At 43.3% G+C, this 14970-nt stretch overlaps 1 protein-coding gene across 7 annotated transcripts in view; it reads left to right on the top strand.

Annotated features, from left to right (window-relative positions):
* Positions 1-14970, top strand: part of RCBTB1 (RCC1 and BTB domain containing protein 1) — a 54272-nt gene that overhangs the window by 24222 nt on the left and 15080 nt on the right. For all 7 annotated transcript variants that reach the window (XM_054446784.2, XM_063650879.1, XM_054446782.2 and 4 more), the window contains 5 exons: positions 368-534; positions 4746-4904; positions 8136-8243; positions 8960-9102; positions 10781-10971. In XM_054446784.2, coding sequence (XP_054302759.1) covers positions 368-534; positions 4746-4904; positions 8136-8243; positions 8960-9102; positions 10781-10971 — 768 coding nt within the window. The remainder of the gene's footprint in view (positions 1-367; positions 535-4745; positions 4905-8135; positions 8244-8959; positions 9103-10780; positions 10972-14970) is intronic.

The following is a 14970-nucleotide window of genomic DNA, read 5'->3' as shown; positions in this document are numbered from 1 at the left end:
TGGTAAACATTAACATTGAGCTTTCTTATCATCTGCCTTTTTCTTGGCATCTGACACAGAAACTGTTGAGATGAATCAAAGTTTTTAGAAAGCCTAATTCTTGTATACATAAACTTTGACTTTTGACCACAAAGCTGATCTTTCTATGTTATTACCAAGTTTTTTCTTTAAAGATTTTGCATCTGTCTATCCCGTTCTGTCACCCATCTCTCTCTCCTTTACTCCGTCCATGGTTACTTAATAGAGAGGAGGGGGCAATGGGAGAGAAATGAAGGTTGGAGAAAGAGCTGTACGAAGTTCTGGGGAAGAAAGTACAGGGTTACTATTTCTTTTTGGAGCTGATTCTTTGTGTGCTTTGTGTGCACAGATGGAGTGGTTTATGCCTGGGGCCACAATGGATATAGCCAACTTGGGAATGGGACAACCAACCAAGGCATTGCTCCCATCCAGGTGTGTACCAATCTCTTGATCAAGCAAGTGGTGGAAGTGGCTTGTGGCTCACATCATTCGATGGCTCTGGCAGCTGATGGAGAGGTAAGTATGCTGCTTTTATTCTTTATTCTTTTTTTTTAATCATAGTAAATACATGTAACATAAAATTGACCAGCTTCACCAGTTTTAAGTGTCTAGTTCAGTGGTGTTAAGTGTGTTCACCTTGTCATACAACCGTCACCAGCATGTACCCACAGAACTGTTTCATCCTGCAAAACTGAAACGCTGTACCTGGTAAACATTCACTCCCATTCTGTCCTCCCCCAACCCCTGGGAACAACTTTCTTTTTTCTTTTTTTTTTTGAGTTGGAGTCTCGCTCTGTCACCCAGGCTGGAGTACAGTGGCACGATCTCTGCTCACTGCAAGCTCCGCCTCCCGGGTTTACGCCATTTTCCTGCCTCAGCCTCCCAAGTAGCTGGGACTACAGGCGCCCGCCACTACACCTGCCTAATTTTTTGTATTTTTAGTAGAGATGGGGTTTCACCGTGTTAGCCAGGATGGTCTCGATCTCCTGACCTCGTGATCTGCCCGCCTTGGCCTCCAAAAGTGCTGGGATTACAGGCGTGAGCCACCACGCCTGGCCAACAACTTTCTACTCTGTTTCTTTGAGTTTGATTACCCTAGGTACCTCAGGTAAGTGGAATAATACAATGTTTGTCCTTTTGTAACTGGTTTATCTCACTTAGCATAATATCCGCAAGGTTCATCCACTTTGTACCATATGATAGGATTCTCTTCATTCCTTTTCAGGGCTGAATAATATTCCATTGGATACATATAGTAAGTGCCTGCATAATGTCATTGATAGATTCTTGGAAACTACAACTTTAAGCAAAAAGACATGTAATGAAACCAGTTTTACCATTGGCTAATTGATAAAAATAAGAGTTAAGTTCCTATGGTATATTTCTGGTCACAAAGACATCACCAAACTTCTGAAGACCCAAACCACTTCTTAAACATTGAAATAAATGCAAACTAATACATATATTTAACAAAGATTAATAAAAGCAATAAGAGAGTTATTTACCCAATTTATGGTGAATCACTTAGTTGGGGTGATCATAGTGGTGGTGGGTTAAGTCAAGGAATAAATGTTTGCAAAGCAGAAATTACAAGGGACACCTCCTACCACCACACAGTTCAAAAGCAAACAATCACAAATGTGACAGCTCACTGAGGGTGTTTGACTGTGTTGTTAATTGTTATGCATTTGTATGGTTATTGTCTACTTTGTGAATTTTTTTTTTTTTTTTTTTTTTGAGACGGAGTTTCACCCTTCTTGCCCAGGCTGGAGTACAATGGTACAGTCTCGGCTCACTGCAACCTCTGCCTCCTGGGTACAAGTGATTCTCCTGTCTCAGCCTCCTGGGTAGCTGGGATTACAGGCGCCTGCCACCATGCCTGGCTAATTTTTTTGTATTTTTAGTAGAGACGGGGTTTCACCATGTTGGCCAGGCTGGTCTCGAACTCCTGACCTCAGGTGATCCTCCCACCTCGGCCTCGCAAAGTGCTGGGAATGCAGGCGTGAGCCACCACGTCCAGCCTACTTTGTGAATTTTTATTTTCTAATAATTTGTGTTCATTTATTCATTCATTCATTTTCCAACCTGTTTGTTCCAGTTCAGGGTTGCTTGTGGCCACAGCCTCTTCTGGCAGCACAGGACACCAGGTGGGAAGCAGCCCTGGACAGGACACAGGGTGCACTCATGTATACCCCAACACTCACTCTCACTAGAATCATTGAGACATGTATACAGCTTAGACACAACCTAGTCTGCACAGCTTTGGGGTGTGGGGCGAAATCAGAGTACCCAGAGAAAACCCATACAGACGTGGGACATGCAGACTCCACAGACAGTGGCCCTGGCCGGGAATTGACATTTTTTCTCATTAGTGTTATAACAAAATGATGTTGAATGAAATGACGTTTTTCAAGGACCTGCTGTAAGCCGCATTTTGTTTGTCTATTCATCTGTTCGTGGATGTTTGGATTATTTCCACTTTTGGCTATTGTGAAAATCCTCTGATTTTAATGACCATATTTGTACTTGATGTGGTGTGAATATTGTAGCCCTGTGCATGTAGCTAAAAACCTTGTGGGAGTGCACTCTATATCTAGCATAACGTGTATTGTATAATCAAGATTACACTTTTGATGGCAGTAGAATTCATTCTTTTTAAAAAAAATTTTTTTTTTTTGTAGAGACAAGAATCTGGCTATGTTGCCCAGGGTGGTCTTGAACTCCCAGGCTCAAGTGATCCTCCTGTCTCAGCCTCCTAAAATGCTGGGATTATAGTGTGAGCTACCGCACCCAACCTAGAGTTCATTTTTTAAGTCAGCTGAGTCCCATGCTCTTTGCTGAGACTATAGCTCAGATGTGTGACAGTGTTCTGTACTTTTTTTTTTAGTGACCCCATCCTTAAGGTCTATTTTATTTTTCAGTATATGTAATGAGTTTGGAAAAAATAACCTTACTATCCTTCTAGTAGGTACTGTAACACTTGTTCAGCCCCCAAGTTTGCGCTTATCTTAAAGGTCACTCATCCTATTGATTCTGTCTTCTAATCTTTTGTACCATTTTGTTCCTCTCCGTTTCCATAGCCTTTGGTCAAGTCTTGTCATTTCCTGCCTAGACTACTGCCATAGTCCCTTCTATTCCATAACTTTTAAGTTGATCCTTCTGTCCAGTCTTGTTTTGCTGTCCTCTCTGGTTTCTAAAACACAAATTAGATCATACTGTTCCTGTCTTTGAAGTTCCTCAGTGATGTTACAGAGATTTTATTAAGTAGGACAACTTATAAGTGAAGAAACCCAAAAGCTCAGGGAGACCAAGATTTCATGACTGGGATGTGCTGGAGCCAGGCATAGGACACAGGCCTCATGCCCTAGATCCACTGTTTCCTAGTCCATTTCTTGGTTAGCGGAACTACAGCCCCAATTTTTAAACAGGAGTCAGCAGCACTGCAAGGGAATGTGCTGTGTTTGAGAAGTGCCAGAAGAATGATTGCTGAAATTAGCTCAAACTTGCTAATTTGTGCAGGCTGGGTTCCTGATTTATTTTAATCTTAAGCATATGGTACTTTGAATAATTATACTGAATATTAATATTTGCATAATTAAACTAGATATTTATGTGAATATACTTTGAGGAGGTGTTGCAGGTTATTTGTTTTGTACCTGTGAAATGAACCTCTAACACATATACCAGAGGGCTCTACTGTTGTTGCCTTGGCCAGCATCAGACAAGAATCATGGAAGCCACACTCAGTATATACATGGACCACCTCCTGCAGCCACGTGAAGCAGGGTGGGGAGCGGGGGCTTAGACATTTTCCTAATGTTGGAGGAAATTATTTCCTCTACTGCCAACACCTCCCTCCCTAATTCATGTCTCTGTTTATAGTCTTGTTTAGAATGGTTTCCATGAGGCCGGGCGCAGTGGCTCATGCCTGTAATCCCAGCACTTTGGGAGGCCGAGGTGGGCGGACCACGAGGTCAGGAGATCGAGACCATCCTGGCTAACACGGTGAAACCCCATCTCTACTAAAAATACAAAAAATTAGCTGGGCATGGTGGCGGGCACCTGTGGTCCCAGCTACTCGGGAGGCTGAGGCAGGAGAATGGCATGAACCCAGGAGGTGGAGCTGGCAGTGAGCTGAGATCACGCCACTGCACTCCAGCCTGGGGGACAGAGCAAAACTCCATCTCAAAAAAAAAAAAAAAAACAAAGCAAAACAAAAAGAATGGTTTCCATGGAAAACAATGAATATTTGTGCCCAAAGAGTTGAGCAAATTTTTACATCACTGATACTTATGTGGCATATACCGCATTTCCTATTGATGCCACATTCGTATGTGTGTATGTGTAGTTGTGTGTGTATACACACATACACAAATTATAGAGGGAATGTACCATGGTGGTCAAGAGCATAGCTAGACTGCTTGGGGTTAAATTCTCTTAGCGCTACTTACCAGCTTTGGTACCTCAAGCAAGTCACTTAACCTCTCTTGTGTTTCAGTTTCCATGTATAAAATGGAGATGTATAAAGTGGGTACTACCTACTCTAGGGTCACTTTGCAGGATTACTAGGCAGGTTAAATAGGTTAATGTGTGTAAAGCATATAGAACCGTTTAGCACATCTTAAGCACTCATTAAGTAGGTTAATTTTAATTTTTATGATTATTTGTGTTGGGGTGGAATTTTCACCCTGACTATTCTTTCCTTTTCCTTTTTCTTTCTCTTGTAGGTATTTGCTTGGGGTTATAACAACTGTGGCCAAGTGGGATCAGGTTCTACAGCAAATCAACCAACTCCTCGAAAAGTTACAAACTGTTTACATATTAAGAGGGTAGTTGGCATTGCCTGTGGTCAGACTTCATCTATGGCTGTTCTGGACAACGGGGAGGTGAGGTATCTCCACTCCCATTTCCCTTTCTACCTCCTTTTTCAATTACATGTCAGTTTCTTCACAAGGTGAATGTATCAGATGGAAGAAGGAAGAGTGCTTTGTTTTGGTAGCTCCATTGAAAGTTAACTGATTACTGACTGAGGAGCTGGAGGTTTTTTGCTCCTCAGTATGACTTTTCTAAATTCCAGGATTTACCTGAAAGTGAAGATTCTATCTGTCTAAATTGTATTTTTCGCAAGATCCAAAGATCCTAATGCCTGTGGGTATTTGTTCGTGATATTTAATGTAATAGATTAAAGAATTTAATCCTACCTTTCTCTTCCAATGAAAAAAAGTCAACTGTACATTTTAAAATTAGCTGATGAAGTCCTTGTAGAACTACCTACCTGTATCTTGAATGTTCACAGGAGGAAGCAACTTGCAAAAGCAGATTTTTTGTGGGGTCCTGACTGTTGTTAGCTACTTTTAACAACTCTCCCTTTAGTTACCCCCTACTGTGGTCACTTTTGAGCTGATGGTTATTTCTATGAAATTAGTCTCTGGATGCAGCTTCCACTTAAATAGGCCATTTACTACCTATGCATATTTTAGTGCATGAAAATTATACAAAGATATTACCCTGGACACAGATGTTTTGGCAGCATGCATTGGTGTGCTAGGGCAGTGGTCCCCAACCTTTTTGGCACCAGGGACTGGTTTCATGGAAGACAATTTTTCCACGGATGGCAGTGTTGGGGGCATGGTTTTGGGATGAAACTGTTCCACCTCAGATCATCAAGCATGAGTTAGATTCTCATATGGAGCGCACAGCCTAGATGCCTTGTTGCACAGTTCACAATGGGGTTCGTGCTCCTATGAGAATCCAGTGCTGCCATTGATCTGACAGGAGGTAGAGCTCAGGCAGTAATACTCCCTCACCCGCCGCTCACCTCCTGCTGTGCGGCCTGGTTCCTAACAGGGCACAGACTGGTACTGGCCTGCAGCTGATGGCCTGGGGGTTGGGGACCCCTGCGCTAGGGTGCTTTAGAGTTTATGCATAGACCTTAACTTATGTTAACTTATTTTTTTAAAAATCAATCTCAGTATCATGAAGATGACTTCAGAATTCTTTGGGATGGCCGTTGAATATCCTCCATTCCAGTATTCTTCTCTTATTTTTAAAAATAAGTTTAATTTTTAGGCTATTATTATATGGTTATTTTAACAAAGTAAAGGAAGACAAGTGAAACAGATAAAATAAAAAGTGAATACCTTTTCCCAATCTTGTTAATAGTTTCATGCATATCTTTTTGGACTTTTCCCTTAAACAATTATATATGGGTGAGTATAGTTATCTTTTTTTAAAAAAAGTGGGATGATTATACCTACTGCAGCTTTTCTCTGCTATTCTTCAGCCTGCTTCCCGCTCCCCTGTATAGCATCATGTGTTTATCTGTGTCTATGATCAGACCATTTATGCGGCTTTCCATCATTATGGCTGCTGACTTTGGCTTCTGTGAATGACCCACATACAGAGCTCTACTGATGAACATGTCAGTTTTCTAATTTTTTGCTGTTATAGACAGAGTTGTGGTGATTTTCTGTGTTACTCTGTGTGTGTGTATCTTTGTCCACTTATACAGGTATTTCTATAGAATAAATTCCCAAAGAATTTCTGGGTCAAGAAGTATGCCATTTAAAATATTGATAGCCATTGCCAAATTTCTCTCCAGAAAGTTCATGTCTGTTACACTTCTGGCACTGGGTGAAAGTGCCTTTAACCATCTCTCCCCAGGCCTTTAAAGTCCATTCCCCCTTTCCCCTGCATTATGTTACCCTGAAAAGCCCCAGTCTATGTCTGCCACCCTACATTGCTGTGGGGCTCGATGCCACCACAAATCTTGGGTTTGTAATTTGAGCAAGGTCTTTATTTGTTCCTGGTCAGTACTTTTTCCTATGGCTATTTGGAACCTTTAACACTCCTGTCAAACCTATGCCTAGCTCTGTTACTTTCAGCAGATGGGCCTCCTCTCACTCTATATCCAAGGGACTGTCACGTTCTGGGAAGTCTTCTGTTTTTAATCCTCTTTCCTCTTCTTTCCCTCTCTTGATCCCGCTGTCACTCCTTAGTTTAGAGCCTCATCAGAGCTCACCTATTTGCTAACGAGAGAAGAAATGACCTCCTAAAGGTTCTTCCTGCCTCTAGCCTTATATGCTCCATCATCTTTCATACTGTGGCCAGCATTATCTTTCAAAAATGCAAATTAAATTAATATTTCAATGAGAAATGTATAGATGTATTGCACTTTCCCTGGTATGTTTTTTGTCACTTTCCCTCTGAGCTCTTGCCTTTCCTTCTAGTCTTTTTGTTGTTGTTGTTGCCAGGCTGGAGTACAGTAGCACGATCTTGGCTCACTGCAACATCTGCCTCCCGGGTTCAAGTGATTCTCCTGCCTCAGCCTCCCGAGTAGCTGGGGTTACAGGCATGCGCCACCACACCCAGCTAATTTTTGTATTTTTAGTAGAGATGGGGTTTCACTATGTTGGCCAGGATGGTCTCCATCTCCTGACCTTGTGATCCGCCCACCTTGGCCTTCCAAAGTGCTGGGATTACAGGCGTGAGCCACTGCACCCGGCCTTCTTCTAGTCTTTCTACTACCACTACCGCAGATGTGTCCAGCCAAGCCCACCTACTTATCTTCTAAACTAGCTTCTAACACAGTCAATGCCTTCTGCTTGGAATGTTTTTGCTCTCCATCCTTCAGCTCTGCTCCAATCTCCACTTTTTGAAAAGTCTTCCTTAATCGTTCTTCCTAGAGCTAAAGCCTTCCTCCTTGCTGTTCTGCAGTGCCTTGATTATACCTATTGTAGCACTTGCTACTCATCAGCAAAAATTTGCATGTATCTATTTTGCCTGTTAAACTGTGACCAAAAACTACTACCTTTCAGAGTGTTCTGACATACAGTAGGTACTTAATAATTGTTAGTGAGGCTCAACTTGCTCATATATTAAACAGGAAAGAGTGACTTGCTGCAGACTATCTAACTAGTAAGTCATGGAGTAGAAACTGATGTCAATTCTGTCATCCCCTTCTCCAAAATAGCTTCTGTTTGGAGATCAGTTGCAGGAGCATAGAGTAGAATATAGGTGTTGGAAGTATCCGATTTGTTTAGATGGGCCGGTTTTTTGTCTCTTCCTTCTTACCAGCAGTTTAAAAAACTCACTCTCTCCCTTCTGTCCTCTCTAAGGTATATGGCTGGGGTTACAATGGCAACGGTCAGCTGGGCTTGGGAAACAATGGCAACCAGCTGACCCCTGTGAGAGTGGCAGCTTTGCACAGCGTGTGTGTGAACCAGGTACGTGTGGTGCACTCTCAGTTAGTGGCTTCCCGTCTACCTTCCTTGCTCTAACTTGGAGAAATATTGGAGGTTTACTCTTCAGTCAGTCTTTTCTGGCAATACTGTGTGCCTTCATCTTCCACATTTAATATTATATCTTCCCTAATTTCCCGCAAGGAGAAGCAAGACTATGGTGTTGGCAAAACAGGCTTGATAAGTTAAAAAAAAAAAAAAAAAAAAGGAAAAATTCAGTAGCCTAAGGTTTAGGCTTTTCTAATGCTTTTTTTTTTTTTTTTCTTTTTCTGAGACGTAGTCTTGCTCTGTATCCCAGGCTGGAGTGCAGTGGCGCGATCTCGGCTCACTGCAAGCTCCACCTGCCGGGTTCACGCCATTCTCCTGCCTCAGCCTCCTGAGTAGCTGGGACTACAGGCGCCCGCCACCACACCCGGCTAATTTTTTGCATTTTTAGTAGAGACGGGGTTTCACCGTGTTAGCCAGGATGGTCTCGATCTCCTGACCTCGTGATCTGCCTGCCTCGGCCTCCCAAAGTGCTGGGATTACAGGCGTGAGCCACGACTCCCGGCCTTCTAATGCTTTTTTAATGTTTCAGCAAATGTCAGTCCACCCCGATGATGAATTGGCATTCTGCAGAAGCTGACTGTAGCCTTTAAGTAGATGTTCTCCCTGCCCTTCCTGTTTTCCTGCTAATGGTAACCATTTCAATTTACTTGCAGATTGTCTGCGGCTATGCACATACTCTAGCACTAACAGATGAGGGCTTGCTCTATGCCTGGGGAGCTAACACATATGGGCAGCTGGGAACTGGCAATAAAAATAACCTGCTAAGCCCAGCACACATCATGGTGGAGAAAGAAAGGTAACTTGGCTGTGCCATGTCTTGGGACTGTGTGTGCGATGTGGCCTTGGGGCTGTGTGTGGCAGAGCTGTGGTGTTTGGCTTTGTGATTCTTCTGTTTATTAACATTCTCATTTTGGACAAAAGAGATAACCTTCCCTTCCCCCTTCCCCCTTCCCCCTTCTCCCTCCCCGCTTCCCCCTTCTCGCTCCCGCCTCCCCCCTTCCCTTCTCTTCCCTTTTTTGAGACAGGGTCTCTTGTCACCCAGGCTGGAGTGCAATGGCACGATCTCGGCTCACTGCAACCTCCACCTCCTGGGTTCAAGTGATTCTTCTGCCTCAGCCTCCTGAGTAGCTGGGATTACAGGTGTGTACCACCATGCCCAGCTAATTTTTGTATTTTTTAGTAGAGACAGGGTTTCGTCATGTTGGCCAGGCTGGTCTTGAACTCCTGGCCTCAAGTGATCTACCCACCTCAGCCTCCCAAAGTGCTGGGATTATAAGCATGAGCCCCGTCATGCCTGGCCTATGCAAAAGTGTTTTGAGTAGTAGCCAGAATGAACATGAGGTTGATATGATTCTTATGTAGCTCTCTGAAATAACCACCTGTGATTAATAGGTGTGAATGCATCTTGGTATAATTACTGCAGTCTTGCTGTTGCCCTTTTAGTATGGAAGACAAGTAAGGTCTACGGCCATGTTGATGTTTATGGTGTAATATAAACTTTTACTTTGAGCCAAGTAAAACAACTTTTAAATAAATCTGCTCTTGAAAGGACATTATCTGTTTAAATATTGATTTGATATAATGTGTGTTACTGGAATAGATGCTTGATGTTGTTCAGCCTAATTGTAAGGTCTTACCTCCTATGTCCTGGAGTGCTGACTTCTGATTATGAGACCTTACCCAAGAAGCATACTACTGAGAAATATAGTAAGTTTGGCTTGTTTTCCTTTTGGATTGGAACGTTCAGAGTCTGTGATCCCCCAGCCAATGCTTATCAGCCCAATGAGTGTTCTGAGCTCTGGTAGGAGATGAGAGAAAAAGTTATATTTATAAAGAAATGGGCCAGGCACGATGGCTCACACCTGTAATCCCCAGCACTTTGGGAGGCAAAGGCAGAGGATCACTTGAGCCCAGGAGTTGGTGACCGGCCCTGGCAATATAGCGAGACCCTGCCTCTATAAAAAATACAAAACTTAGCCGGGTGTGGTGGTGCAGCTGTGGTCCGGGAGGCTGAGGTGGAAGGACTGCTTGAGCCTGGGAGGTCGAGGCTGCAGTGAGCCATGGTCATGCCACTGCACTCCAGCCTGGGTGATGGAGTGAGATCCTGTCTCAAAAAAAGAAAAAAAAAAGAAATACTATTTAAGCCATCACATTTGTTAGGGCATTTTCTCAGTGTCCACTTTCCTCATTTGCTTGGATTTGCTAGTCTGTTTTCCAAGTTTTCCTCAGCGGTCTGTGTGATCTATCCTAACTCACAGTGAGCTGAGGATGAGAAGTGGGCATTTGGGAAAGGAAAACAGTGCTCTTGCCCTCATCTATTGCTTTTGTTGCTGTGACTTGGCAGCTAGTGTCCCTGGAACTTGGACTGTTGTTTTCTGAGGTGTTGCAAGCATGAACTTTTAAATTGCCTTGTGTGGTGTGCTGTGGGCTTCTGTGATCATGAAGTAACGTGCATTTTTCTTAAAACTTTTCAGGGTGGTAGAGATTGCAGCCTGTCACTCTGCCCACACGTCTGCAGCCAAGACGCAGGGTGGGCACGTGTACATGTGGGGCCAGTGCCGGGGTCAGTCCGTGATCCTCCCACACCTCACCCACTTCTCCTGCACCGACGACGTGTTTGCCTGCTTTGCCACTCCTGCCGTCTCGTGGCGCCTCCTGTCTGTGGGTAAGAAAGTGCAGGGCCACCTCCATCCAGGAAGAATGGTAGTACCAACTGACCTGTTTTCCTGTGTCTTTGCTGGTTTTGGGATCTCTTAGAATGTTTTATTCTCTATTAGCTTTCATACCTTCCCTCAAAATAGATGTGCATAATCAAATGTATTCATATATTATAAAATATTACCATGAACTTTAAATTTTCTCTCATAAGTGCTTTCATTTCAATTGATATCAAATTCGCATAACATGCAATTAACCATTGTAAAGGGTACAGTTTAGTTGCATTTAGAGCATTCATAATGTTGTATATCCACCTTTTTTTTTGAGACAGAATCTCACTCTGTCGCCCAGGCTGGAGTGCAGTGGCGCAATCTCGGCTCGCTGCAACCTCCACCTCCCGAGTTCAAGCGATTTTCCTGCCTCAGTCTCCCAAGTAGCTAAGACCACAGGCATCTGCCACTACACCCAGCTAATTTTTGTATTTTTAGTAGAGGTGGGGTTTCACCATGTTGGCCAGGCTGTTCTCGAACTCCTGACCTCAGGTGATCCACCTGCCACCATGCCTGGCCTGCATCCACCTTTTATGTCAAATTCTAAAATGTTTTAATCACCCCAAAAGAAAGCCCTTATACGTTAATTAGTCACACTCCATTCTCCTCTCCCCCAACCCCTAGCTACCACCAGTTTGCTTTTTGTTTCTGTGGATTTACCGCCTCTGGAGAGTTCATGTAAGTGGAAGCGTACAATGTGTGACCCATGTGTCTGGCTTCTTTTACTTAATGTTTTTGAGGCCTGTTGACGTAATATGTCTCCGTATTTCATTCCCTTTTATGACTGGATAATATTCCATTTATATATACACCATATTTTGTTTGTCACTTAACTGTTGATGGACATGTGGGTTGTTCCCACCTTTGACTCTCGTGGGTAGTGCTGTTATGACTGTTCATGTATAAGTTTTTGGGTAGCCTGTTCTTAAGCACTTCTGTTATACTAGGTTTCTTACAGAACTTGATATAATACCAATCAAAAATGAACTTTCTTTTTCTTTTTTTTTTGAGACAGAGTCTCATTCTGTTGCCCAGGGTGGAGTGCGATGGCGTGATCTCGGCTCACTGCAACCTCCGCCTCCCAGGTTCAAGTTCTCCTGCCTCAGCCTCCTGAGTAGCTGGGATTACAGGCGCATGCCACCATGCCCGGCTAATTTTTTTATATTTTTAGTAGAGACAGAGTTTCACCATGTTGATCAGGCTGGTCTGGAACTCCTGACCTCGTGATCTGCCCGCCTCAGCCTCCCAAAGTGCTGGGATTACAGGCGTGAGCCACTGCGCCCGGTCCAAAAATGAACTTTCAAAAAAGTGAAGAACCGGCCAGGTGTGGTGGCTCACACCTGTAATCTCAGCACTTTGGGAGGCCGAGGTGGGTGGATTGCTTGAGCTCAGGAGTTTTAGACCAGCCTGGGCAACATGGCGAAACCCCATCTCTACAAAAAATAACCAGGAGTGGTGGTGCCTGCCTGTAGTACCAGCTACTCAGGAGGCTGAGGTGGAGAATTGCTTGAGCCTGGGAGGTCAAGGCTGCAGTGAGCTGTGATTGCACCACTGCACTCCAGCCTGGGTGACACAGCGAGATCCTGTCTCAATAAAAAAAGCGTACAACTTGTGGTTTTTAAGGTGACACATTAACCCCATCTTCTTTCTATCTTTGTCTTTCAACTGATTTCAAATTCTTTTATTTCAGAAGGGCATCAAAACAGAGGTATTATAAAGGGTAGTGGAATTTGGGGTGATATTTGGTTACATAGTCTGTACCTTTTCTGAATATTTTCTTCTTTAAGAGTCCATTATTGGCTGAAAAAGCTAGGATGTCTTAAAACTGAGTAGCCATTTACAAGATGACTTTAATCTTTTTCTTTTATTTCTTGTTTATTTTTGCCTTTTTGCTAGCATATTTCTTTTAAGTTGTTCTTTTATTTATAAGCAGAGGGAATAAGTGGGTCATGATGCTCTGTGCTTGAAAATTAATGTAGTTCTTGGCAGTTAAGGTGTTTGGGTTGCTCAGCAATTAATATTGAAGGTTAGTTTTCTAAAACGTCATGCTTAGGTGTGTCAGACAGGTGGAGTTGTCCCAATTAGGTGACCAGTCATGGGCATGGAGGCAAAAGGATGCTTAGGAAGAGTTAAGCTTGCCTTAAAGTGAAACCAATTGAATACTCCCTTTCATTTCATTTTGCCATGTTCTTTAGGTATAATACAGTATTTTTTTTTTTGCAGTGAGTATTGTGATTGGAAAATAATTGGTTTACTGAATGGGACTATTTGGCCAGAATTGCACATGTATGGCATACCCAGCTGAGGCACCTCTGTACACATCTTCAGATTTGTATATACTACTTAACCTGGACTTGTTATAAAAGGCTTCCCCCAGTTCTTATATCTTAAAATGGCACAGGCATTCTTTTCAGAACAAATGTCCTAACAATTTAAATGTTAAGTTTGGAAAAAATATGGTCATTGAATATATCCTCCTAGATCAGGGGTCCCCAAACCCCAGGCCATATGCCTGTTCTGGTCCGTGGCCTGTTATTAACTGGGTCGTGCAGCAGGAGGTGAGTGGCAGTGAGCGAAGCTTCATCTGTATTTACAGCTGCTCCCCATCACTCACATTACCGCCTGAGCTCCACCTCCCATCAGATCAGCAGCGGCATTAGATTCTCACAGAAGCATGTGCCCTATTGTGAACTGCACATGCGAGGGATACCGGTTGCGAGCTCCTTATGAGAATCTAATGCCTAGATGATCTGTTGCTGTCTCCCATCACCCCCAGATGGGGCCGTCCAGTTGTAAGAAAACAAGCTCAGGACTCCCACTGATTCTACATTATGGTGAGTTGTGTAATTATTTCATTACATATTACAGTGTAACAATAATAAAAATTAAGTGCACAATAAACACAATGTGCTTGAATCATCCCAAAACCATCCTCCTCCCCGCCCCGGTCCATGGAAAAATTGTCTTCCGCAAAACTGGTCCCTGGTACCAAAAAGGTTGGGGACTGCTGTCCTAGATAACTTCTTTCCCTTCCACCCATTAAAAGTCAAAAGTGTTTTTTCCCTCTCACTTTGTGATCTCATCTGAGTGTTAGAAGGAAAGTCACATGGTGAATTCACCCCTCTGAGGAGGATTTCTTCTCTGGAAGGATGTACTATGCTTGTTGCCAGGAGCAAAGAGGAGAAAGAGTCATTTCAGCCTAAGACTGGATGCAGAAGTTGAGGCACTGATGAGAAGTGGTTTTTTTTGGATGGGTGGGGGTAGCAATCTAGACTCCTGGACTCTTGGCCCATCTTAGTCATTTGTATTCTTTTACCCACCAGTGATCCAGGTTACAAGGTCAGGGGAAGCCTTTTGAGAGGTTTTCTACCTTCCCTCTGTAGCCAGGAGAGCTCTGCATTGCATGGGGTGGAGGGAGGGCTGTCAGTTAAGGTCACAGGGCTTAGGTGAAAGGTAATTCCTTGGGAGATTCTGACGATAAAGCTTGCGGATAAGCTCATTTGTTAAGTTTCAGCCTAGGTTTTAGCTGTTGTCCCTCCTCTAGGAGTTGCTCTGGTAACAGCAGGCTACCAAGGAAAACAGGTTCATCCCAGGCTTGGAAGCTGAGGTCTTTGATTAAGACACTGATTATTAACTCAGCTGTGGGCAGTTGAAACCTGCTTCGTGTATCCATAGCAGCTTGATTTGATGCCTGGTGAGGATCTCTGGAATTAAAAAAAATTTCCCCATTAGCCTTTTTCTACTTCTTTTCTTCTTTCATATGTATAAAACACAAGAAAGCATTGCGGGAATTTGTACAAGTGCCTTTACTTTTCCTTGTAGTAACACAGTTCTACTTACATATAACCACAACAGCAATTCTTCTTATCAGGTAAGGTGATCGTGTGTTCTTATAAAACTGTTCCCTTCATGTAGGTGTTGTTTCTAAGTGAATTTGCTCTGTGTTTAGACAGTGA

Source organism: Pongo pygmaeus, chromosome 14 (genome assembly GCF_028885625.2).
Source record: "Pongo pygmaeus isolate AG05252 chromosome 14, NHGRI_mPonPyg2-v2.0_pri, whole genome shotgun sequence".
Taxonomy (NCBI): Eukaryota; Metazoa; Chordata; class Mammalia; order Primates; family Hominidae; genus Pongo; species Pongo pygmaeus.
This window is presented reverse-complemented; position numbering and strand designations above follow the sequence as displayed.